Source organism: Notothenia rossii (assembly GCF_949606895.1).
Source record: "Notothenia rossii genome assembly, chromosome: 8".
Taxonomy (NCBI): Eukaryota; Metazoa; Chordata; class Actinopteri; order Perciformes; family Nototheniidae; genus Notothenia; species Notothenia rossii.
In genome coordinates this window covers 73,705,277-73,731,305 of record NC_136906.1, presented here as the reverse complement: position 1 = coordinate 73,731,305, position 26,029 = coordinate 73,705,277, and the positions used below count along the sequence as shown (strand labels likewise).

The window sequence follows — 26,029 nt, the reverse complement described above, 5'->3', positions numbered from 1 at the left end:
GCAGATCAACTCCTGAACAACAACAAAAAGCCGGCGTTTTATCCAGTTTGTACACAACGATGGAGAAACTTAACAAGCAGCAGTGGTCCACTGAAGAGACCAGCTACCTACTGGGAATCTGGTCTTCTGAAGAGGTACAGAGGAAGCTGGAGCACAATCGGCCATTGTTGTTGTCGATGTGAGCAGTGAGGGGTTTCCGCGCGGTTTGGCTTTATGAAGCAGGCACGCAAACGGTTATGCAATGACGCAGCACCAGTCGGACTCTGGGCAGTATGAAAAGAGCCGGAGCTAAACCGAAGAACCGGTTCTGAACCTGAAAAGCTCTAGCACGGAGCTTGAACCGGAGTTGCGTTCGTGTGAATGAGGTAACATACTGCCTGTGGTGCAGCACCTCTTTTCACCCTCTGTCTGAAACCAGAGCCCAGCCTGCTCTTATTGGTTAGCTGGCCTGCTCTGTTGTGATTGGTCAATAGCTTAAAGATGTCCCGCCCCTTAGCCTATCATGTACAATGTATGCCAGCCAATAGAAGCGTGAGTGTACTTTGGGATTTTAGCCCTTGCAGAACAAACACAAACCTATATACTGTAAGACACTACAGGAAATAAAAAAAAAAAAGAAAGTATAATAGCCCCGCACCCCTTTAACTGTCACACCAACGTTTTAAAATGTTTTTTTTTCATTTCCTGTAGTGTTTTTAAAGATCCTTGATCGATTAAATAGGTGTCTCACATTTGTCACTTCTAACTCCAGTTGCCGTTGCTGTCGAATAGCTTTCAGGATGTCTTGTGTTCAGGTACCGCAGGCAAACATAGCTTCAGGTTTTTTTGTGATGCTGGCAGGTTTCTATACTAATGACCAAAGGCATAATGTCCCCTTTACGCCTCAGACAACTATTCTCCCCTTACACGACAGCCAGCCTTCTCACACTTTGAGTGAATCTGTATTTTCCTTCTTCAGGGATGGATTCTCATTTGTGTTTGCATTAATTTCCTGTTTTCAGAAATACTGAGGTTGAGTCAAAAGTTCTAACGGCCCACGCACACCCCAAAAAGTTAATCTAAAATGTTTACATGATTTAGTTGCTTCATATTTTATTTGCAGAGTAAGCTGATTTATTTTCTGAACGTCTAATTTAAATGGGACTCTTTCAAAGAAACTCCTCTGGAATCCGACTGTTCTTATTTATTTATCCTTTATTTAGCCACGAGGATCCCATTGGGTTAGCAGCTGAATGAATGGTATTAATCCCAAATAAAAGTTTGTTTAAACCTTTAACTAATATCAATGCCTCAGAACCGAAACTGTAATTCGTACCAGATTACGTTGTTCTTTGCAGGAAATAACAGAACATGTAACGATGAGCTGTATTTCTTTCACTTCGACAAAAATGATTCACACTGTTGAATTTAAGCTCTCTGAACGTAGCTAAATGTGTCCCAGAAGAAAATCTCCTCAGATATTAATAATGCTTGTATTAACTGTACAGGTAATTTAAACTCTTGTATCTGTCATGGTTTATCTGCCATGTGTCTGAAGATGTAGCACACGCTATAACACCAGGGTTAGTTAAATTAAATATATTACAATGATTAGTCATTTTAAGATATTATTTTTGGCTTCTTTAGAGTTTTCTGCCCTTTTACAGACCTAACAGATTAATTAAAGGTGGGGTAGGTAAGTTTGAGAAACCGGCTCGAGATACACTTTTTGTTATATTCCATGGAATGCTCTTAACATCCCGATAGCAATGAATATCTGAAGTGCTTTGACAACAAATCCATTAAAAAAATGTCATCTGTGGAAGCCGTATTGCTGTAAAAAGCACGACCAATCATCTGAGCCGGCCCGGCTAAAGTAACTGGATGGCCTACCTGCCTGTCAGCCTTCCATCTGTGCTCAAACTTATCTCGTGCCCTCATTGGTCATGTACGCGTTCGTGTGTGTTGGAGGAGGGGCTTTGTAAGGAAGTGGCAGATTTTCTCCGGTCGTGTATTTTCAAATTCTAGCGATCTCGAGTCGGGTTCTCAAATGTACATACCCTACCTTTAAGGTGGTAGTAGTGATCGTTAGTTTAAACTAATCCAACTCGTATCAATGCCTCAGAATTGACAGTCATTTGTACCAGATTACGTAAAAAAAACAAAACATAAAACAAAGATTTTAGTAATGATGAATCTCTTTCACTTTATTTAAAATAATTTAAACAGTTGTATTTGAAGGTCCTGAAGATATCTTAAAGGCATGCTATTTTTAGGAAATAACATAGGTCTCAGATATATAAAAAGATATAAAAAACATGTCTATGAAGTGTTTGATCACCCATTCTAGCCATGCTTCATATCCCTCCATTTCACTTCCTGTTTCAAAAGTGCTGATTATTAAGCTTTTTAAAAAAAAAAGGAGGGGGCTGAGCTCATGCGGGACCCGGCAGCTACCGTCTAAACTAAATACTGCCTTGATGAAACGCCATATCATGGATTATCAAGGATTATTTCTGAAACAGTATGGAGCTCAAAGGCTTTCTCTCTTGCCGGTTATACCACAAGGTGAGTTCCTTTTTACTTCCTGCTTCTTCACACACATGCTCTCCAGTACAGGTTAGCTAGAGGAAAAGAGAGAGGGTTTTATTTTCTGACGCTGCGTGAGTTCCCTGACACACCGGGGACACATCTTTATGTATAAAAGACATCAAAAAGTGCATTTTGCATGATAGGTCCCCTTTAAATCTCCTCAGATATGAATATTGTCTGTATTAATTGTACAGGCACGTGTCATTTAATCTCTTGTATCTGACTTTTAAGTAATGATTTATCTGAAGATGTAGCACATGCTATAACACCAGTCATAAAACACGCTGTATAAAGTTTCATGAACTCGGGTCATACTGACACCAAGTTCCACTTTTATTTCAAAGAATGAAAACATTAGGCATTGCAAGCGAAGCATCATCTGAAGGCTAAACTGGAGCTTCACTCAGGAAACTCCTCCTATAGTCCAGCGCTCGGCCCTGCTGAGGATCGACCGTCCGTCAGACCGGAGTGCTGGTTCGATCCCCAGAGCTCACACACAGTGACGTCACCACTGAGGAGGAGGGGCTAGGACTGGATGTGGTCTGGAGCAGGGGGGCCGGGCTGTCTGCTGTCATCGGAGAGCGGCAGCCGGTGGAAGTGCTGCAGGGCTTTGGAAACCTTCTCTGGACAAATGTTGTAAACTGGATGAGTGGGAGCCTGAGAGAGAGAGAGAGAGAGAGAGAGAGAGCGAGAGAGAGAGAGAGAGAAGCACATATGAACCATAGAAGCAGCACAACAACACATAACAGCTGTTCATCTCCTCACAGCTCACTCTGCCTTCTGATTATTCCTCTACTTCATGTGTCTTTGTTTGTTTCTTTCTTTCTTTTACATTTGATACTTGCGGTTTTGTAATAATATATTGTAAATTGTTTAATGAATGGTATTTTTTTCCCTTATCATTTCACTATTGAATTGTATTATCCTTGACGCTTTGGCAATATTGTTCACCTGACAGTCATGCCAATAAAGCAAATTGAGAGTGAGAGAGAGAGAAAGAAATGTAACTGTGCTGTATCATAATGTGCATTTAAACACTTACGTATACATTTAAGGCCGATTTTTGCAATTTTTCGACAGCTTAAATGAATCTGGTTTGGTTGTTGTAGAATTTCGGTATTACTTATAATAATGTCTTAGTTCAGTAATAAAACTAAATATATCTTAAGCTATTAAGATGTATCTAAATGGTTCTGTGTTTACGAATGAAAATAATCCCTCAAACATAAATAAATAGAAATCAACTCTAGTTTGTGGTAGGAGACAAACGGTGCAACCCAGTCGAATGCCACGGCAAAACGTTCGAAAGTTAAATCAACACGTCACCAATTACAAAAGAAATAAGAAGATTTGAATGCTCAGAGAGACAGAATAACACCAAGCCCACTGTTGAGTTTCTTTTTGGCTGCTTCATTTGAATCTGTATTATAGAGGTGATATGTGCACAGGGGAAGACTTAACGCACTGTTGTTGCCAGTAACACAACAGGAAGCAAGAAAAAAAAAACTGACGGCGCCACCGAGAAACCACATGCCGTCTTATTTTCAACACCCCCACCGTCGGTGCTTCTCATTTTGTATCTGCATTCAAATGTACCCTGATCAGGAAGTGAACCCAGAGGCCGTCAGTTGAAGATAAGAGGCATGTCATTCAATCAAAAGGGTAGAAATGAGGAACAGTGCCCCGCTCTGTTGAATACATGCGTGTTACTGTACTGCACAACATGGCAGATAAAAGAAGCCAATAGTTTCATAATGTACCACATGGGCACATCGAGACGTTGATGAGACTCAATTAAACGTTTTCATCACGGCCCGTCCACACAGCAGCGTCAAAAAAAATCTGGAAAATCTTGGAGGTGGGCGTGTCTGAAAGCTTGGGGATTTTTTGCGAGCAACGCGACCAACAACCAATCACATGAATATCCCGCCCCCGACATACAAAGCAAAAAAACCCGGGGATTTTTTTTCGCCCCAAACAGGCGAAAACCTACCAGTTTCACCCACTGTCTCTGCCACCTCCCTCCATGCCTGGTTCCTCCGGTTTGTCTCCCGGTAAATAGTTACTGGTCGTAAAGAACCGGGTGATTTGCTACCGTAATTTCTCGTTTTGGAATATGAGGAAATGAACTGTATTTCTCTCCCAGCTTACACGTGGTTTGATTGGCTAGCGCTTGTACTGTCAGATTTGCATAAAAGGGATTTGATTGGCTGACGCTTCCAGCTCAGCTTCAAAAGTTGAACATTGGCTCAACTTTTGAATCCTGAAAATCCTGGAAATCTTCGCTTTGCTTCCCCACAATGCAGTTCGGCGAAAAGCGTGGCAACGTGACGTCACCCCATTGAAAGTCAATGGGCAGAAGCGTTGGAAGACTTTTTGACGCTGCTGTGTAGACGGGCCGTCAAGGTTACATTTACTTTTCATTTTCAAGGACCTGCAGATCTTAACTATTACATTGTCAAAACTGATAATCATGTTGTTTTCTAATAAATAGAATAACCATGAGAAGCCTGAATAATGCTGATGCTTCGTGGACAACTTGACAGATAGATTTCATAATTCCTCATGAGCCTAAACGGTTCCTAGATTGGTTTAACAAGTCCAAGAATGATTCATCAAAGTACTGTGCTGGATGAAGGACATTTTAGATGTACACTTTTACGCTGTCTGCTCAGCTTTAACAGTGTTATACTGCAGTTATTCCAAACAAGAGACACTTGCGAATTGTCCAACGTTTCCTTAAAACTCCACCTGCTGCGATTAGCAGAGCATGAAAAGTACAAGCTAGCAGAAAAATCAAGATGGAGTTCATGAAAAATGGGTAATGATGCAAAAGCAACCTTAGATCAAATCTATAGCAAGAAAAAACCCAGCCTATAGGCAATAAATAACACTGTACACTTATATAAGATACTTACTTAAAGGAAAGGTGGAGTATTTTAGCGTAGGGAATCCTGTGCCAGAAAACAATGAAGTATAACATGGTCTTTAAATGACTTCAACTACACCTGTGTTTTATGTTCTTAAGAAACTGGTGAAAAGATATGACCATAATAACCAGGATGTCTTCAGCAGTTAACCCTGTTTTATTCCTTGTAAAAAAAACAATTTATCCGTGAAAGTAAACGATCCATCTCTGATTAAATCCCCCCTTGTTCAGCTGTGTCTCTCCCCCCTCCCCCTCCTCACCAATCTGTTCTCCTCCTCGCCGAGGATCATCTCGTGGTGGAGGTCCATGTTCCCAAAGTGCTGCGCTATGGAGAGCCCGCTCAGGCAGTAACACGTGTGGTAAAAGTCTCTGGATCTGGAAACATGGAGACAGGAGTAGAAACCACGTGAATCACATTTCACTGTGTAGTATGTGCTGCCTGCCACCGGCCTTAAAGGTCACCTATTATACTGTTGTTCATCAATATATTATAGTTCTCAGCAGCGTTTCCGCCAGGGGGGTGTCTTGCCGTCATTTGACGCCCTCATTCAGCTCGGAACGCCCTAAAATCGAGGCGAGGGAGAAGATCGAGAGTTTTTATCGCTTGAAATGACAAAAAGGAAAAAGGACAAGGACATCCCAAAGGAGTCTGGTGGGATTCTTTTTGGAGTATTGAGGATCGCTTCCCCAACATCGGCGGTGCCTGCTACACGACAACACGGAACGTTTGAGCCTTAAAAGAACACAATGGTGCTCTAGGAGGAGATTCAGGTGATAAGGGGGGGGGGGGTAACCTTGGTTGCTGATTGGCCAATGGTTACACAAGCCAAAACATCGTTATGACATCATAAAGTGGCCAAAATCTGATCAGCTCATTTTCAGACAGGTTTTTATATAAATGGATCAGGACAAAAAGAGAGAGAATCTTTTTTCCTGAAACTTTCAGAGTCTCATGTTGATGTAGAAGAGACATGGAAAAGTGCATTTTGCATAATAGGTGACCTTTAAAGTGTGTGTGTGTGTGTGTGTGTGTGTGTGTGTGTGTGTGTGTGTGTGTGTGTGTGTGTGTGTGTGTGTGTGTGTGTGTGTGTGTGTGTTAGGGCTGAACTATTAATCGATTTTAAATCGAAATCGCGATTTTAAATTATGCGATTATGAAGTCGCAAAGCCTGCGATCTTTTTTAATACATTTTTTAATTTTTACATTTTTTTTTTTTTTTCTTGTGTGTCAGTCATCCACACCAATCAGAAGTGCTGTGCTCCACATGTACCAGCCATTGTTAACCAATCAGAAGTGGCCCATGATAGAAGGTGATAGACAGATTGATCCAATCACCTGCCAAGTATTTTTTAAAGTGCCTGCCCTTTCCAAATGGCTTCCAAAGGAGCTTTCCTAGATGGTTTGGTGAAACAAACCATCTGAGTCAGGTTATTAATGCTCCATCACATGTTTCTATTACAGGGTGAACCTTAAACTGAAGCTTGACTTTAAAGCAACCCAACGGAAGTTTCATGTAAGTTTAGTTATTTCACTCGTAGCTCGGTGCTAGAGACGGGAGCACGTTGATACGACCTTCCTAGCCGGAGATATGGCCGCATTTTACAATAAACTTCCATTGGGTCGCTTAAAAACAAATATCGCAAATCGAATCGCAATATTTGTCAGAAAAATCGCAATTAGATTTTTTCCCAAAATCGTGCAGCCCTAGTGTGTGTGTGTGTGTGTGTCCAGATGGTGGTACTCACTTGCCCGGTTTATCCACCAGCCCCCCCCCGGGGTTCTGACAGCAGAGCAGGATGTACTCCTGCAGGGCCTGCTGCTCGAACATCCAGTGCTGCCGACTCAGCTCCGACTCTCCTGGAAACACACGACTCTCACTTTAGACCCATCACTCTCACTCTCTCAAAACAATTACTAAATAAATTAGAAAAACATGAAATATTAAAAAATGCATCAAATTAAACCAGAGATTTGATGAGTGGATGAGGGGGAAATGTGAAGAATATATTTCAATAAAAAAATAAAATAAAAAAAAGCGCCATTTCCAGTGCAAACATTCTATAGTTAATGTTTCTTAAATGTTTACAACTCCTTTAATGTGCCGACTGACACAGGACACTTTATTAGGAGCTTACTTGCAATTTTTTCCCGATCGTAAGCCTTACTACTATTCCATGATGCATGTTATAATCTGCAATCACAGCATTTGTGATAAGCAGTGTTTTTTAAATGATGTCCTTAAGAAGTCTGTTGAAAAATTACCTTTTTTGTGTGAGAAACTGGAAGTGATTAGCCTGCATTACTACACTGACAATTATTCCGTGAAGCAGAAATCAAACTCTGTGAAGCATCTGTACTGATCAGTGAGTTAACCGGGTTGCAGGCGTATTATTATTTAAAAGACCGGCACAGTTTTCCTAGTTCACTGTAATAAAAATCACAATCTGTTGGCTTTAGGGAAGATTTTCAAACCAGGCCATTTCTTCTCTACATGTGAGTGGGGATAATGAAATCAATATTGAGTTGAGTCTTAAGAGAGGAAGTAGTAATGAATGATTAATAACATACTGCAATCAGACTGTGTTTTATCAAGATACACTCAATTACATATTTTCATAAGTACATTTTTTAGGTTAAAATAAATGTAATTACTGGTGAAGTTTACAAAGTTTGTCAACATTGTTTGCGTCCAGTCTGTGTTTTCACAGATATTAAAGGTCCCCTATCATACTGTTTTTCATCAATATATTAGAGGTCTCAGATATATACAAAACATGTCTCTGAAGTGTTTGGCTCCAAACACCAAACAGATCATTGCAGCATTACCCATAATCCCCTCTGTTTCAGCCCTGTTTCCACAAGTGCTGATTCTCTGTCTGTTACTTTAGATGAAAATAAGGAGCCCCTCCCCACGCCCCTCTGAGAGACATTTGGTTACAAAGAACTCAATGGTGCTCTAGGAGGAGATTCAGGTGATAAGGGGGGGGGGGGGAGTACCTTGGTTGCTGATTGGCTAATGGTTACACAAGCCAAAAAAACGCTATGACATCATAAAGTGGCCAAAATCTGATCAGCTCATTTTCAGACAGGTTTTTATAGAAATGGATCAGGACAAAAAGAGAGAGAATCTTTTTTCCTGAAACTTTCAGAATCTCATGTTGATGTAGAAGAGACATGGAAAAGTGCATTTTGCATAACAGGTGACCTTTAAAGAATATGTTTCCAGCCTCAGGTGCTTGACACATTAACAGTACCTTCTTTGAACAAGGCTCTGTGCAGCAGCGGCAGGAGTCCAGCCTGCCAGAAAGAGTAGCAGCCGTCCACCAGCTTGTTGCTGCGGCCCTGAAACCCCCCCTCAAATCTCATCTGTCTGCTCACCACCCACCGCTGAGGAGGAAACAGGAGAAAACACATTTAATAGAATCATTAGGCGGAAATACAAATACCAAATAATAATATTTTAGATTGAACATAATCATATGAGTTGGTAAGCAAATACAAAAAAAAGCCTGGAAAGTTGTATAACCTGAGCCGAAGCTACACAAGGTCAACACACGAGGAAAAATGTAAATTAAAATATCGCTGCCATGGAAACTACTAATTGGTGTACATCCAGTCTTGCTCAGCTTGGATTTAGTAACTAGGAAATATTGGGTTTAATACCAGCCAGGGCTTTTAATCCTTGGAAGAACATGGAGGACAACGTTAAGCTTATTAATGCTCGTTTAGAAATTCATTTGAGGAAATAAACCACAGAGGGGGGGGGGGGGGGGGGGGCAGCTGAGCCAGTAAAGTGTACTCAATGTTACAAACACATGTTTCTGCAGATAGCTACACCACATGAAGTACAAAGGAACCACACTTTGAACTCATGTTCTTCAGTTCACTGTAGCCTTCAAACATGTTGTGCACTATGTAAAACACTTTCAAATGGTTATTGAGCTGTAATGTGCTCACCTATCTCCTCATGAAGTCAATATGAAACTTGATAACAGGCATTTGACCTGAAATGAACTTTGACCTTCACCATAAATAGGTCATGCTGTTTAGTTCAGTGCCGTCTTTATTCGATCCGTGTGATGCTGTGGGCTTTATCCTGCGTCCTCCTCTCTATACTCCACATGTGATAATGTTCAATTGAAGCACCTGACATTGATGAATCCATTGCAGTGACATGTCTACCTTTATACTCTTCAAACTTTGGCTTTCACTGAACGCACACTTTTCATTTTGCAGCCTTGTACTCGCTGCATACGATCTTAAGGTACATTATTCACCAGCAATACTGCGTAAAAAGGAAAACACAACAAGGCCATATCAATCTAAGAGTCACCATGAGCCCTTTCTTTAATTTAGAGGATTAACCATTTGATTCAGAGATGAAACCTGAAGTGGTTTACGCATCACTCCATAAAGGACGACACCATGCATAGTTTCAATAAGAAAATGACGGATGAAAGAAACCCCAACGATCTCATCCTTTTGTTAAAACCATCATTATTGTGCTACCGTAAACAGAGACTAGATTCTTCAGGGACAGATGTGTTGAAAAAGAGATGGTACATTTAAAAAGGGGTTATTGCTAATACAGGTTATGGTCTTCCAAATCTATTTTCTTCAGACCAAAACCAAAATATATTTGATTGATAATAATCGAAAACAGAAAGACAGCAAATACTCATTTGAAGAAGCTGGGACCAGTGAATATCTAGCAGGCCTTGAGGTTCAAAGCTTTGAAGACTATTTTCCATCAGTACTTTAAAACCTGACTGAGTTGTGGTGCAGTGTCAGAGTGAGTCATGCTGCTGTAGATATCATGGTGTCATCTTACAACCTTTACAAACACCGTCTCTGCTCCAATCACACTCAGGCTAAACCTCTGAGGCACAGATCCTTATTGGGGGGGGGGGGGGGGTTCTTTGATACAGGATATTATACAAACCTGTGAGGTTGTCATATACAAATGTCCATATTTGTATCATCCAGTATGATGCCGGGGGGGCATTTCACTTCCTTGTGCAATATAAACAATTTGTGTGGTTTATAGGGATGTAACGATACCAAAAACTCACGGTACGATAATATCGCGATAACAAGTCCACGGTACGGTATTTATCGCGATATTGAATAATAAAGGGAAGAGAAAAAAAATTCATAATCTTTTTTTCAATAAAACATTTTTTTACTCGGAAAATGTTTTTTTATTAAGTAATAAATCTGATTTTTACAGCATTTTTGTAGGATAGCAGTATTTTAAAGTGTCAAAAACAAAGTGACAGTAACAGACTGGAACAAGAAAACCAGTGTTTTTGTACCTACTGGTACTACCAAACAAAGTAAGCATTTTCTTTATGCCACTGCATCTCACAAATAAACAAGGACATTTAATAATCAGACCCGGCAATAAAAATAAATCAAGTTTCACATTAGTTTTTCAAGTAACTCCACTCAAACTCACTAGTCACTCACTCAGCATCATCAGACAGGTTTTTAGGAATATGAGAATGTCCACATTTCCAGGTATTTATAAACTGGGATGTTTGGACATTTACAATATCCCCTGCTCTGGAAAAAACTCTGTCGCTTGGTACTGATGTTGCTGGGACAGCAGTGGTCGCGTTAACCGAATATTTTATTTAACAATGACGGAAAAATCTGAAAGCAGTCTGTCATTTTGACAGATTAGAACAAACTCGGAACAGCGCCAACGTTTCCCCGCAGCCAGGCTCTGATGTTATGCCGTGTTATGCATGCCCTCCAAGAGGAAATTATATAGTTTCCAAACCGTACTTTGCCGTACAGATCAATACATGTCTGGGAGGTTTTGCTTTACGCTGTGCGCGTCCCGCATGTTGTAACCTACTTGCTGCCATGTTGGACAGGTCTCTATTGAAAAAGAGATCGATGATCTCAATGGGACCACCTGGTTAAATAAAGGTTTAAAAAAAAAATATATATTTTTTTTAATTAATTTTTTTTTTAAATCGCGGTAGATTTTGTCAGTCTCACGACGGTATTGGGAAGTTTATTTACCGCGATACCGCGGTATATCGTTACATCCCTAGTGGTTTATAGAGGACATGTCCTGCTCATTTTCAGGTTCATATTTGTGTTTTTTGCCTCTATGTTTCCATGCTTTAATTTTCAAAAAGTGCCGTATTATTCTCATACTGCCTGTGCTGCAGCTCGTCTTTCCCCCTTTCTTGAATCCCTTGAATGTAACAAGACTGTTGTACAATTTGAAATGTATTTTATTAAAACATTTTTTAAATGTAATACTGCCTGTTCACTATTTCATCTATGTTCCCTAACTTTTTTAAATGTAGCCCATTAGTTTTACATCTTGGATGTTTACAGGTAGGCTGTGGCTCAGTGGGTAGTGTGCTGGACTTTGAACCAGGGGGTCGCAAGCTCAAACCCCACTGCAGTCAGCATGTCGTTGTGTCCCTGGGCAAGACGCTTCACCCCAAATTGCTCCTGTGGGGATTGTCCACAGTACTAATAATAATAATAATACATTTGATTTATATAGCACACTTTAAAGAATAAAAATATATCTAAAGGAGCATAATGAATCTAATATGAACAATTAAAATAAAACGTTAAGAGCATAAAAGGTTTACATTTTTTAAAATAAAATACAGGATTGTCAGTAAAATGCGGTGCGGAACAGGTGGGTCTTGAGGCATTTCCTAAAAACTGAGAGTGATGCCGAGGTCCGCATGTTCTCTGGAAGCTGATTCCAAAGACGTGGACCCAGGGAGGAGAAAGCACGGTTTCCCATGGTAACCAGTTTTGTCCGCGGAACAGCCAGGAGATTGGAGCTGTCTGACGCGTGAGGTATGGGAATGTTTTCTGGTTAGCAGTTCCTGTAGGTAGGTGGGGCCAGTGTGGTTGATGGCGTTGAAGACCATTATGAGGACTTTGTAGTTGATCCGGTGGGTTACAGGGAGCCAGTGGAGTGAGTGAAGGATGGGGGTGATGCTCTCTGATTTGCATGTTTTTGTGAGTATCTGGGCGGCACAGTTTTGTACATATTGTAGTCTCTGAGTGGTTTTTGCAGTACTGAATGTATGCAAGTCGCTTTGGATAAATACAAATGACATGTAATGTAATGTACTTATTTGATTTAGATTTGACTAACGTGTGCTTCTTTATTTAATATGTTAGTCTACTCATGTATCTTGCCTCTTATCTGCACCTTCCCCTTTTCTGTAATGTCCTCGTTGTGACTCCAATGAAGAATATCTGATTCTGATATCTAGAGTTAAAAAAGAGACTTGCTGAAAGGAACCAAAGCACAGACCTGACCGAACACAAGCTGTTTCTCCTTTTAACAAGAGAGGTGAAAAGAAAAGAGCTGCAGATTACTGTAAACACTACTGGATCTCTTTTGTATTTTCCCAATGACCTTAAGCATGGTGTCATCAAACAGAGTCCCTGAACACATCTCTACCCAAACTAAAGCTCCATCATGGCTGCTGTCCTGACCTCTTCCCTCTCTGGAAGCAGGCAAATGACGGAGGATTTCCCTACAGGGATCAGCCCAGCAGGGACAATAGAAGCCTCCGTCAGAAAGCTCATGGGGACTTTGTCCTCTTATATTACACTTAGACATGCTTTATTGCCATTTCAACAAGACACAGAGTGTACTATTAAAACGACATTCCGTTGTACTGGCTCACAGGAACAGGACAATATATAAAAACTTGCTAAAATTGTACATATAAATAAATAATAGTGACGTGGTGCTGATCAAATTAAAGATAAAGTTTGCATTTCAAATATAAAGACTTACTATACATTTAAATAAACTAGACATACTATATAGAAAATATGTGTGCTTTACACAGCGTAATGTAATCTCTGTGTTACTGGTCTACTTAATATTCAGCAGTCTGATGGCATGGGGGAAAAGCCATTACAGAATCTGACTGTTCTGCTCTTAATGCCAGACGCCTGGTGGCTGTATAAACAAATGAAAAAATGTCACCGTATTGCTTCCAGCTACGTCTCTAAATACTTTTATGAGACAGGAAATGCTTTTGAAAACACAATTAAAAGGAAAGTAATCGAAGATGTAGGACAAAGTCTGATAAGCTAAACAGACCACAGCTGTGTAATATATCACGCTCAAATTGGCCTGCAGCAGGCATTTTCACTTTCACAATGACATCTTGTTCTGGGTTATACCATTTCATTATTCGATCACAGCTTTGTTTCCGTGGCCCTCACAGTTATGAGCAACCAATAAAAGCAGCACAAAGGCTCTGTTGCGAATGATAGGATCTCTTTTAGACTTTAGGACCCGAGCCGAGCCAAACCACGTTATCCTGTTTTTATGTTATTTAAATATGAGTTTCTTTTGTTGAATAACAAACTAAATGTCAGGTTATCTCACCAGCAATGCTTTAAGATCCAGCATATGTTCTTTTCCCAGGATGACAAGGGCCGCCGTGCCGCAGAAGGTGTACCCGCCGTGCGCCTCCAACCCCGGGACCCCACTCAGACCCCCCTCCCAGTTCTGACAACTGAAGGAAATAAAACACACACCATAAAACACTGCCTGCTTTATGGAGGCTCAAAACACTCATTAATCATTCATCAACAGGCTGTGTGTGTGTGTGTGTGTGTGTGTGTGTGTGTGTGTGTGTGTGTGTGTGGCCTAGCATTACTATACTTGTGGGGACCTAAATCTGTTTACAGAGTCACGTGTGGGGACTCGCTTCCCTTATGGGGACAAATTGGAGGTCCCCATAAGGGAAATCATTCATTTTAGGGTGAAGACTTGGTTAGTTTTAGGATTAGGGTTAGGGTAAGGTTAAGGGTTAGGGTACGCATGTGTTGGTTATGGTTAAGATTAGGATAAGTCTCCAGGAAATGCATGTAAGTCAATGTAATGTCCCCTGAAGTGATGTATACATGGTATGAGTGTGTGTGTGCGTGTGTGTGTGTGTGTGTGTGTGTGTGTGTGTGTGTGTGTGTGTGTGTGTGTGTGTGTGTGTGTGTGTGTGTGTGTGTGTGTGTGGGTGTACCTGAGGATCCAGGTGGCCGTGTCCTCAAACAGTTTGGGAGTGAGGATGTTTGTGAGCGTCGCTACAGAAGCTGCACAATACGCACTCCTTTAAAAAGAGAAACACTCATCAACAAAGAGAGGAGTGGGTGGGCAGGAAGTCCGCCTCCACTCAGAACAACTTCCAACGCTTTGCATTTTTAGACTGCCAGCAGGCCAAATATAACATCATCTGTCATACTGTAAAGTAGTTTTGTCTTCCTCTGCTTTAAGAATCTATATATTATCATGACAGAAACAACAATGACTTTCTCCAACTAATACATCTTATTTGTGTTTGTTAAACCTTGACATAGCTTATTCCTGACGGCATAATCAGTGTTGTTACAGTCCGGGTATGCTCAGTGACGTCTACCTGACATTGGGCTATTTATTAAAATAAAGGAAAGTTGTTATTTTAGCTGACTTTCAGACTAGGTTTGTACGACAAGTCATGATTGGTTTCAGCGTGTTCAGAGCATTTCACAAAAAGATGCCTTTACACTAGTTTTATCAATAGGCTTTAAACGTTTTATCCTTAAATATCTGCCTTCCCAGTGAGCTAACCAATCCACCTTTATACTGTATATTCAAATTCAAATTCAAAAGCTTTTATTGTCATTGTACAGAACACAACGAGATTTATAGTCACTGCTCCAGCGAGTGCTTTGAAAACAGACATATTAAAAAGGTCTGACAGTTTCGACCAGCAAGTCGTGCACACAGCTTCGGATGGTCTGATTAATAAATAAATAAATAAATAAATAAATAAATAAATAAATAAATAAATAAATAAATAAATAAATAAAATAGAATTATGATCAAATATATATGATACATATTACAGTGTATACATAGAGACAGATCATGATTATTGCAGGGGGGATATGGGGAGTTATTTGTGTGTGTTTAATGTCCTAAATGTACGTGGAGATACACTTCATCATGTTTCTCTTTTAAATATGTTGCTGTTCAATGTTTTAATTGTCAACAAATCTCCTGAAGAGATGCAACCCATCCCTCTCTGTGGCCCTCCCAAGCCCATTTGATAATACCGACTTTAAAAACAAAAGAAAAGGGTCGCAAATAAATAGTTCGATTTAAAAAAAGAAGGCATTAGTTATTCCCTGAGACAGCTGGGTCCAGAAGCGTTCATACGTCACTCAAGTAGAACTAAATATTGCATTTATCGGGACTATTTAGAGCTATCGATGAATCGACTGGAGATAGAGTGCAGCTGTCATCACGGTGATGGAAGAGGGTTCATCATGTGTTTTTGGACAATGGAGGTCTATGGCACAGAGGGATAAGCTACACAAGGCTTTGGATGCACAATCAATGGCTGGATCAATGTATTCCTGGTTTTGGTGCTTTCATGGGATTTGTTGACAATAAGAAAATGATTGAATATCAATAAACCCTATCCTTAAGTGGGTTAGAGCAAATCCCCCTGCTTCATACTGTAGGCCAATAAACCCCTTTAAAAGTCAGTCAGGGCTTTTTTTTTTTTTCACTGCATGCACAGTTACGATAAAGGGAACGTGTTTAAATAATACAGAATGACAGCAGAGCGTTCATTGGTTGGAAATGGAACACAGTTTCCTCTGAGCGTGAAAAAGTAGCTTTGACGATTTCTTTTTGCAGAAGATGATCCCTCAAAGCTGCTTATTAAAAACACACACACACACACACACACACACACACACACACACACACACACACACACACACACACACACACACACACACACACACACACACACACACACACACACACACACACACACACACACACACACACACACACACACACACACACACACACACACACACACACACACACACACACACACACACACACACACACACACACACACACACACACACACACACACACACACACACACACACACACTGTCTCTGACTGCAGTGACTTCTGGATGTTTCTGTGTGGGGCCTGAATAAGAGATGATGAAGAGAAGAGGGAGAACAGAGGGTGTGTGGGGGGGGGGGTATCTTCTCACCTGACATCCACCTCCCCTCCAACGTGCATCACAAACGAGCCATTTGGCTGCTTCACTGACAGTAGGAAATCTAAGAGCTTCTTCCTGGAGAGGGTCAGCACAGGAGGAGAGAGAGAGAGGGGGGGGTTTCAAAAAAGAAGAGGAGGAGGTGTATGGGGACGAGAAGAGCGAATAATATATAGAGTAAAGGGGAGGGGATGAAAGGAGAGGCAGAACAGAGGGGAGGAAGGAAAGTCAGAGTAAGTGCTGCACGTTATGAATACAATGGACAAATGATACATCAAAAGATTGATATCAATGCAAAACAAAAATACGAGTCAGAATTCATGTCAACACAACCGTTAAAAAGGCTCTTAAAATAAGGTATTTATTAAATTATAACATCATCAAGATAATTCTAATGTGCTGCTATGACCGAAATATTAATACTTTTAATAAGACATTATATTGAAAGGGATTTAAAGGCTGAAATAAATACATGAATTTCAAATATTATACTGGCACTGTTTATCTTTATCGCTATATTCGTGTATGCTGTCAAACTGAAATACATGAAAGAAGCCTATGTTTTATTATTCTATGTATAGTATAGAGGCAGGCATTTGACCACAGTATAAAAACCCAGTGATACCTTCAGGGGGCGTCGATACAAACAGTGTTGTGTATATTCTACTATGTGGAGTGTATGGTGTTATCTCTGTCCTACAGTGTCCTGATGCTCTGTGAGTCATAGGCAGTGGTGTAGTGGGGACTTTTTTACTGGGTGGACGGGGCGGTACATGATGCCGTTTAAAAAATATAATAATTAAGGGCGGTGCCGGCCCTCAGCGAACCGAGCCGGCCTTTTTTCTGCGCGACTGTCACTCAAATGCGGGACATAGTCTCAATTTGTGGGACGCGGGACAAATGATAAAAACGCTGTGTGTGCAGTCCCGCACAAAGTGGGACACCTGGTCACCCTACACACACACACACGGTTCTGCCCCTCAAACACACACACTTCAAATCAGGTTGCATAAATACTTGAGCTACGTTGTTATTATAATTGCTGTGAAATGTATTATGTTTTCGTCATTATTACAACAAATACACACTTGCGATGATTTTATATTTATTAGACTATAAAAAAAAAAAAAAATCATGCTTACAAAAAGTGGGGGCTCGGCGATCCCTTGCGTCCAATGACCACTACACCACTGGTCATAGGTATATGTATACAGCACTGCTGACACTAACACTATGAGAGTGGCCTCATTATTTTTATTTGATCAGAATTCAAACAATATGAACAGAAGTGCAGAAAAAAGGCAGCGCTGCAATCAAATGATGGAATAAATTCAAAAAAAGATTTGAATATAAAGGTAATGGATGAAGGTTTTAACCCTTCTCCTTAGAAGGAGTTTTATAACAGACAAGTGAATTCTGTTTGAGTTCTGCTTCAACAGAAACTCTCCTGTGTGCTATGTTCACCTTGGTGTGGTACAAAGGCAGTGGGGTGACGGTACCTGTCTATAATGTTGTAGGACTCCTCTGTGCCGATGATGCAGAGGGCGTTGACCGCAGCGTAAGTCGGGGCCAGGTGGGCGTGTTGGCCCGGACCCCCGGAGAACCCCCCCGTCGGGCTCTGACAGCTAGACAGAAACTGACACACACTGGAGAGAGAGGGAGGAGAATTGTACTTACACACACAGGCAGACACTATAACAATGACACTGAAATATTAGTCAACAAAAACAGGAAGTGCTTCTTGCATAATTTGATTGATGCATCTGCACTGGTTATGAAACTGTAACCATGGAGATAGAGACAAAAGACAATTCTTATTTGTTCCTATTCTTATTTCTTTTGCTGCACAATTCCTGTCAGTGTAGTTGACTTTTAATAATAGTTGAACATAACATTTTTATATTTCTATGTGTTTTTATATGTTTCTAGTTATTGTGCTTTTTTTTTATCATGTTTTTAATTATTGTTTTATTATTTGACTGTTATTTGATATTGAATGAATTCCCTGTACAGCACTTTGGTCAACTGAGGTTGCTTTAAATGTGCTATAAATAAAAATTGAGATTGAAAATATGTAACAAATAAGAAAACATGAGCTTGTTAAAGGAAATGTTGAAGATTGAGTGAGGACCTTTTCCTACTTATACTGAAAAAACAGCTAAATATGATTATGTTCTTAAGTAATGGGTCTGCTCCCTTTCCATTTGGGTCAGAACACAGTGTGTATTTGTGTATCTACTTTAGCAGAGTGACGCTCGAAAAGAATATGAAAATAGATTAGAATGTCCTTTAAGATTCGAAAACAAATGCCAACACCTGTCGACTTATACCCTAACATGGAGACACAGCTTTTCCTCACATTAAACACACACACAGTTGCTATCTACGTGTCAGTCAGCAGACTCGAGAGCTGACGTGGCACCGGGCATCTGACCCACTGTTTAATATCTTTGCAGCCTCTGTGCACTGAGCTGCTTCCCTCATAAATGTCCTCTTTATCCTCAGCCGTGGAGAGAAATCACAAAACTGTCGTGAGCCAAGTGAGTTGGACGAGAACGCCACGTTAACTTTGGCCAGCACTGACCTGAGAACAGTGTGCATTTCATGGGACGGAGAAAGCAATCTGCTGTATTGTTATGAATCCTCAAACAGGGCCTGTGTGTTTCTCTGCGCGAGAGTGTGTGTGTGTGTGTGTGTGTGTGTGTGTGTGTGTGTGTGTGTGTGTGTGTGTGTGTGTGTGTGTGAGCGCAGGGCAGTGCCAGCCGGTGTGTTGGCACGCCTCTCAGTCGTAATGAGAGCGTGGGCTGGCAGCCTGGTATGGCCGTGGCCCCGGGAGTGTTAGTTTGGACTGGCAGTAATTTAATCAAATGACATTTCGGTGGCAATAAAAGCATCAGCGTTTAAAGTTACTGCTGCACAAACACTTCTAAAATTATACACCCACTTGTTTAGACCAATCAAAAATGATGGGCCATTACGATTGGAGGAAAAACATTAATTGACTCTTACTTTTAACATGAGTATTCAATTCTATGGGGGTTTAATTAGAAGACAGATTAATTATTGCAGTTGTTTCTAGAAAGGCAGGAAAGGATTTAACAGCACAACACTAACAAATGTCAATCCTGGCTTGGGAAAAATGGATTCAAACATGGATTATTGGTCATTCTAGGATCATTTAAGGTATTTATTTTTGTAAAAGTGTCCTCTGAATCTCTGAGGATTGTCTCGGTGGGGTTTTAGAGCCATATTTGATTTATTAAGCTTCGGAGAGAAGGCACTCGTAAAACTTGAGCAGGTTATTTTGTCATGACTGGTGTGTGTTCATGCACAGTATAATAATATGTTTGCACCAAAGACGTTTTCAGTTTTAAGACTAATTTCTTGTTGTTATTTCTGCATTTCATCTTGATTATTTTCTTAACGTAAAGCACTTTGAACTGCCTGAAGTGTGCTATAAAAAAAATCACTTGCATGCATATTGCATTACTTTATGACACAATAAACAACAATTACTAGCATGTCGTACAATGAGTTTATGAGTCGCTGCTGTGTTTGCATTGCAGCAGCATTTGATCACTACTAATTATGGGAACTACTTTATGCAAGGGTGATAAATAACAAAAAGCATTTGGCAGTGCCTCTCAGTAGCAGTCTTGCTGTAGAGTGTGTGTGTGTGTGTGTGTGTGTGTGTGTGTGTGTGTGTGTGTGTGTGTGTGTGTGTGTGTGTGTGTGTGTGTGTGTGTGTGTGTGTGTGTTGTGTGTGTGTGTGTGTGTGTGTGACCCACTCTGAGGCGACAGCAGCAGGAATGGGCTCCTCCAGTAACTCCAGACTGTGAAGAATCCAGAAGCACAGCCACGGTCTACTGGCATCCAGACACTACACCACACACACACACACACACACACACACACACACACACACACACACACACACACACACACACACACACACACACACACACACACACACACACACACACACACACACACACACACACACACACACACACACACACACACACACACACACACACACACACACACACACACACACACACACACACACACACACACACACACACACACACACACACACACACACACACACACACACACACACACACACACACGACCAATTATAGCAATAAACAAGATCAGTCAGTCGGACGGAGACGAGAGGAAACAGAGCAGCAGAGGCCGGGCCTTCAGGAGCAAAACAGGCTGACAGACGAGCAAACATATCACACTGCTTATTCTCAGTGTTGGGTAAATATACGATGAGAAAAAAAACAGTGACTTGATTTCTTTTGTGTTGTTTTTCTTACATAATATCATGACTCAGCTTCTAATTTCCTTTTCCGACAGTGCTGTGATGTTTACGCACAGATAAGCACCGTGCTGTCAATCAAAATAAACAGTTTGAGGTCAGAACAGTGTGTCACTGACAACAAATGCTCTCCTCTCTATTTTTCAGGAGAGAGCAGAGAATGACACACAAAAAGAGAGGTGACCTTCCTGAGAGTGAACAAGCCTGTTACCTTGCAGAGTGAATACAATGGTATTTCTGTGATTTAAAGCAGGGAGATAATCATCCAGAGGCAGTGAGAGTTACACAGGAGCTCCAGTGTGAGAAGAGGATGTACTGTATGTGTCAAAGGATTAGCAAATATCCATAAACATGTAGTTATCAGGTGTAATACGGTACCTCATAAGCATCTGATAAGTGACGTAAGCCCTTCTTGAGATATTGGTAGTGTTGTTCCCGCAGCAACGTTGGCCTGAAGACAAGAACAAAAGGACCGAAAGATACATTAGAAATAGGCAGCAGAAAACGTTAAAACAGATATTTAAGAACCACCTACAAAATATTCACTTCCAATTAACCATCGTTGTAGAAATGCTTTTTAGAAATATTATCTATTCAAAAATAAATTCAACAAAAAAAGAAGACATGTAAATATTTGTTGGAAATGATGATTAGGAACAAAAAGGAATATAAAATCCAACACACTTCAATTTCAGAACTGCTGTCTCGCCTGGGTTATTGTTATGTGGCATAAATCCATCTATCATAAACACGCATTTATAAAAACAAACATGAAATAAAAATATAAAAACACTTTGTTGATCCCACGGAGGGAGCAATAGATAGAGAAGTCGCACACTGTTCTCTTTTAACATTATAATGTCAGCGTGCTCCTCAGTAGCTTTCGTCTGCATCACACACACACACACACACACACACACACACACACACACACACACACACACACACACACACACACACACACACACACACACACACACACACACACACACACACACACACACACACACACACACACACACACACACACACACACACTTTTTTAATGACGTTTGTCTTGTTTATACCAGTTTATTACAAAAACACAATAATTACCAACTGCTTTGTTTGAAAAGATTTGAAATAAAGTCTGTTTTGCCCTAGTGTTTATTTTTGTAAGATTCTCATGATAATCCATATTTGATCTGGCAGATGTGGGCGGAAAAAAAAAAAAAAAAAACACATCAGTACATTCCTGATAAAATGTCAGGAAACAACCAGAGCCTGGACACTTTGCTTTCATGTGTTATGTCTGCAATTAACCTCATAACCTTTTCATGTAACTAACATCCAAAAAAGATGAAAACTAACCCTCTGTAACTCAGAGTCCACGCCACACAGAAACACATTATCTCTACTTGCATGACCTCTACTGAGAAATACTGCTTATTTACTTGTAGTACATTTTCCCTTTGGCTGTGAAGCAGGTCCACGCAGTTGTCATGGAAATGAAATGAGAGTCACCCCACTAGGAAGAGGCCAATGACGGCTGACAGCAGCAGCAAAGTATGTGGGCTGATCCACAAACCAATTAGAAAACAGCCGCCATACATCACCGTGCAGCCGGCGCTACAGGCTAACAGCAGTTGGGGGAGATACAAACAACCAATGAGCACGGATATAATGGCAGCCAGTGTATTCTACATTATGAGTCCTGTGATTTGATAATGATCGTAACTAAAGCCACAAATTATCTGACCAATTAAATACCGCTGGTTTTAAAAGGGCAGGTTTTTGTATTTTATTTATCAATGTTTTTTATGATTTACTGAGTTCAGGTCAGGCCAATTTAGTGTCCTGATTTCCCTCATTTGTTTTACTACTATCTGAACACATGTCGTAGAAAAGTAAAAGCAACTTAATTTCCTTTCTATACAATCAGACAAGGCAGTTCTGAGTCTCTTTAAACATGTACTCCACTGATTTAGCATTTACATTGTAAAGTAAAACAACATTTAAAAGTGTAAATCACTGCAGCAGACCCTAATGCAATACAATACTTGATACATTCATACTTAATATTTATGATATCAATCCATTAAAGAACAACAATGGCTTGCATGTTCTTTAGGTTCTTTTATAATACATATATTATAATATATAAGATTTTAATATAATATCTGCAGGGCAACATTTTTCAAAAGGAACATTTCCTTAAAAATACTTTCTTGTTAGATGTCAGTAAAATCTCAATAAGCAGTAAGCCAGCGGTGTCAAACTAAAGGCCCGGGGGCCAAATGCGGCCCGCGACAATTATTTGATGTAGCCCGCAAGAGCTTGCAAAGAATATAATATGTTTATTATACGGTTGAATGCCGCTTTACAGAAGCACGTTGTCCATAAACTACATGTCCCACAATCCATCTCATTTTGTGACATGCGCACTGAAGAGACTTGCAATGTTTTGCCCTGGACTTCTGCTTTCAGACGTAGTTAGTTATGAAGTTATTACCCTATCCAATAATAATCCAATGCAGAGGCAATAATGTAATATAATACATATTTTATATATATGATATATTTATATATAGTCTTACAGTTTTGAACTGGCTTTTAATACTAGTTGAAAATAACATTTTGATATTTGTATGTGTTTTTATATGTTTCTAGTTATTGTGCTTTGTATCTTATTTTGTATTATTGTTTTATTATTTTACTCCTATTGTGTTATTTTATATCTGTTCCCTGTACAGCACTTTGGTCAACTGAGGTTGTTTTAAATGTGCAATATAAATAAATAAAGATTGAGATTGAAAGTCACAACCGGCCCTTTGAGTGCCAACATGATGCTAATGTGGCCCACGATGAAATTGAGTTTGACAACGCTGCAGTAAGCAGTGAATAACATCGTCACAACCACTGATGTAAAAACAACTTTCTTTTCTGGATACTTACTGTGGTAAGCTGTGCATTTGCTTGTAAACACTGACGACTTCTTTAATGCTGCGTTCCACTTTTTTCTGGGGAAAAGAAAAGTAGTGGAAGGAGGAGAGTGAAAACAGTCAATATAAAGGTCATTGTGAGAGAAAGAATATAAAAAGCATGCATGTTAAACACTACTTACAGTTTAAAAACCTTAATATTATAATTAATATTATTACATTCAACTTCTTTGGCAGTATGTTGGTACTAATCAGTTGATGGATGCAAATGAGCTGTTGAGCTAACCTCAACAGCTGTTCGACAACGTGTACCCCCTTATAAATATTAAAGGTTAACACAATCATTCAAGTGGAATGTCACTTTGGTTTCAGGGGTCTCTGGCCTGGATGAATATAACCACACACTAACGATAGACCAAGACATATCTGTAAGGTTAATCAGTGCTGTAAAGTAACTAAGTCGATTTACTCAAGTACTGTACTTAAGTACACATTTGAGGGACTTGTACTTTACTTTACTTGCTACTTTGTACGTTTACAATTCATTTATTTTGTACCATTAGTTAGTTACTAAATAAGACGTTAGTTGCACCTGGAGTAACATTCACAACATTCACCCTGCAGTATACAAAGCAATTCAAATTAACTGCACCCTTATTTATATTATTCTGAAATGGGCAAATTTGCATAATGCATACTTTTACTTGTGTTCATTATGCTCTTAGGCACGTTAAGAATATGTTGATGCTAATCCTTTTGTCCTTTTACTTGAGTAACATTTTGATGCATGACTTTTACTTGTAACAGAGTATTCCTACACTCTGGTACTTCTAATTTTGCTTATGTACAATATCTGAGTATCCACCTCTGAGGTTAATTTACAAAGATATTTTCCTCTGAGTCTAGTCAAGGGTTAGGTGTGGGGGTACTCAGGTTTAACTGTCTAAATTACTTAGTTAAGAGCTAACTGAATGAATGCATAATCTCATTAAGGTTCAATGCTAGCTACTTAAAGGCTTGCTAGCTGGAAAGCAGGGTCTGATCACTTGTCTAAACGATGGGCCGATGAAAGCAAGAGTACAGAAATTAAGTGTATGAGAGTTTAATTGATGTGACAGTCAGTAGCTGCAGCATTAGCATTAGCCACATTAGTTTACGGAGCTAATCTGTGCTCACCTGCTCCACTGAAGTCACCGTCTCCACCCCGTCATCCACCAGCATTTCTGCGGAATGATACTCATTGAAGCACCGCAGAGGCGTCGGTACACCGTCCATGATGATGATGATATGATCCGTCAGCTGCAGGGGATGCTGCAAGTTTGAAAAAACGATGCTGTAGGTTTGTTTTGATAGTTTAGTGTCAGTTGGCTCCGCTCACTTCCTGCTCAGGTTGCAGGGGGGCGGAAACTGCGCGAGCGCCAGCTACGGCGTCTCCAAGGGAACAAAAATCCCCGTCTATCACTGTAGTGCGAGAAACAGCAAAGTAACACACACAGCCGCTTGTAAGGGTTTCGTGTGAGTTGTATTAAATATTATTAAATTATGGGTGAGCCAATGTGAGTGTCCCGTTCTGTTTCATTCATATTCTGCTATTGGTGTTGTTAAATTGACGTCGAAAGAAGCAATGCCACCACACGCGGTAGTTCTTTCGTTGATCTGCATCAAGTAACAACAAACAAGTACCGGAAGTAGTTTGAGTTATCCTTCAAATTAAAAGCTCAAAGTTGCTCCGAAAAGTAACAAACCTTTCACTTCAATACAAATCTCTGTTTTCATATATTTGGAAAATTATGACTGCCAACCAGACACAACATGTAAGTGTTATGCAGCCCCAGAGCATTAGGGGCCCTGAAGTCTCATATCACTGGATCTCATGGCTTCTTTGAAAACCATCGTCTTATTGCAACACCTGAATCATCAGGATACAGTATTATTTCAGGTACCATTAATTGAATAGCCACTATTTTAAATAATGTTTTAAGGCCTTAAATACTAATTGCATATATGACAAATGTTCTTTATATTGCATTTGACTAAATACTGCGTGTGTGTGTGTGTGTGTGTGTGTGTGTGTGTGTGTGTGTGTGTGTGTGTGTGTGTGTGTGTGTGTGTGTGTGTGTGTGTGTGTGTGTGTGTGTGTGTGTGTGTGTGTGTGTGTGTGTGTGTGTGTGTGTGTGTGTCGTGGTACTTTATACT

At 40.1% G+C, this 26,029-nt stretch overlaps 1 protein-coding gene across 1 annotated transcript; it reads right to left on the bottom strand.

Annotated features, from left to right (window-relative positions):
* Positions 1–2,860: 2,860 nt before the first annotated feature.
* Positions 2,861–25,463, bottom strand: fntb (farnesyltransferase, CAAX box, subunit beta). The gene is made up of 12 exons (XM_079645051.1): positions 25,010–25,463; positions 23,847–23,911; positions 21,291–21,363; positions 20,371–20,462; positions 18,082–18,228; positions 16,577–16,660; positions 14,537–14,623; positions 13,903–14,032; positions 8,756–8,888; positions 7,247–7,358; positions 5,761–5,875; positions 2,861–3,228 (listed from the first exon to the last, which is right to left on the bottom strand). Exons 1-12 carry the CDS (start codon positions 25,106–25,108, stop codon positions 3,097–3,099), a joined length of 1,269 nt encoding a protein of 422 aa, XP_079501177.1. The 5' UTR covers positions 25,109–25,463; the 3' UTR covers positions 2,861–3,096.
* Positions 25,464–26,029: the final 566 nt, after the last annotated feature.

Bases quoted from the DNA above. Each gene is read 5' to 3' on its own strand.
- fntb (XM_079645051.1), bottom strand. From the start codon at position 25,108: ATGGACGGTGTACCGACGCCTCTGCGGTGCTTCAATGAGTATCATTCC. The intron at 21,364-23,846 runs GTAAGTATCCAG...TCTTGTCTTCAG, and splicing joins CAAATGCACAGCTTACCACA to GCCAACGTTGCTGCGGGAAC. The intron at 14,624-16,576 runs GTGAGAAGATAC...CTCTTTTTAAAG, and splicing joins GGAGGGGAGGTGGATGTCAG to GAGTGCGTATTGTGCAGCTT.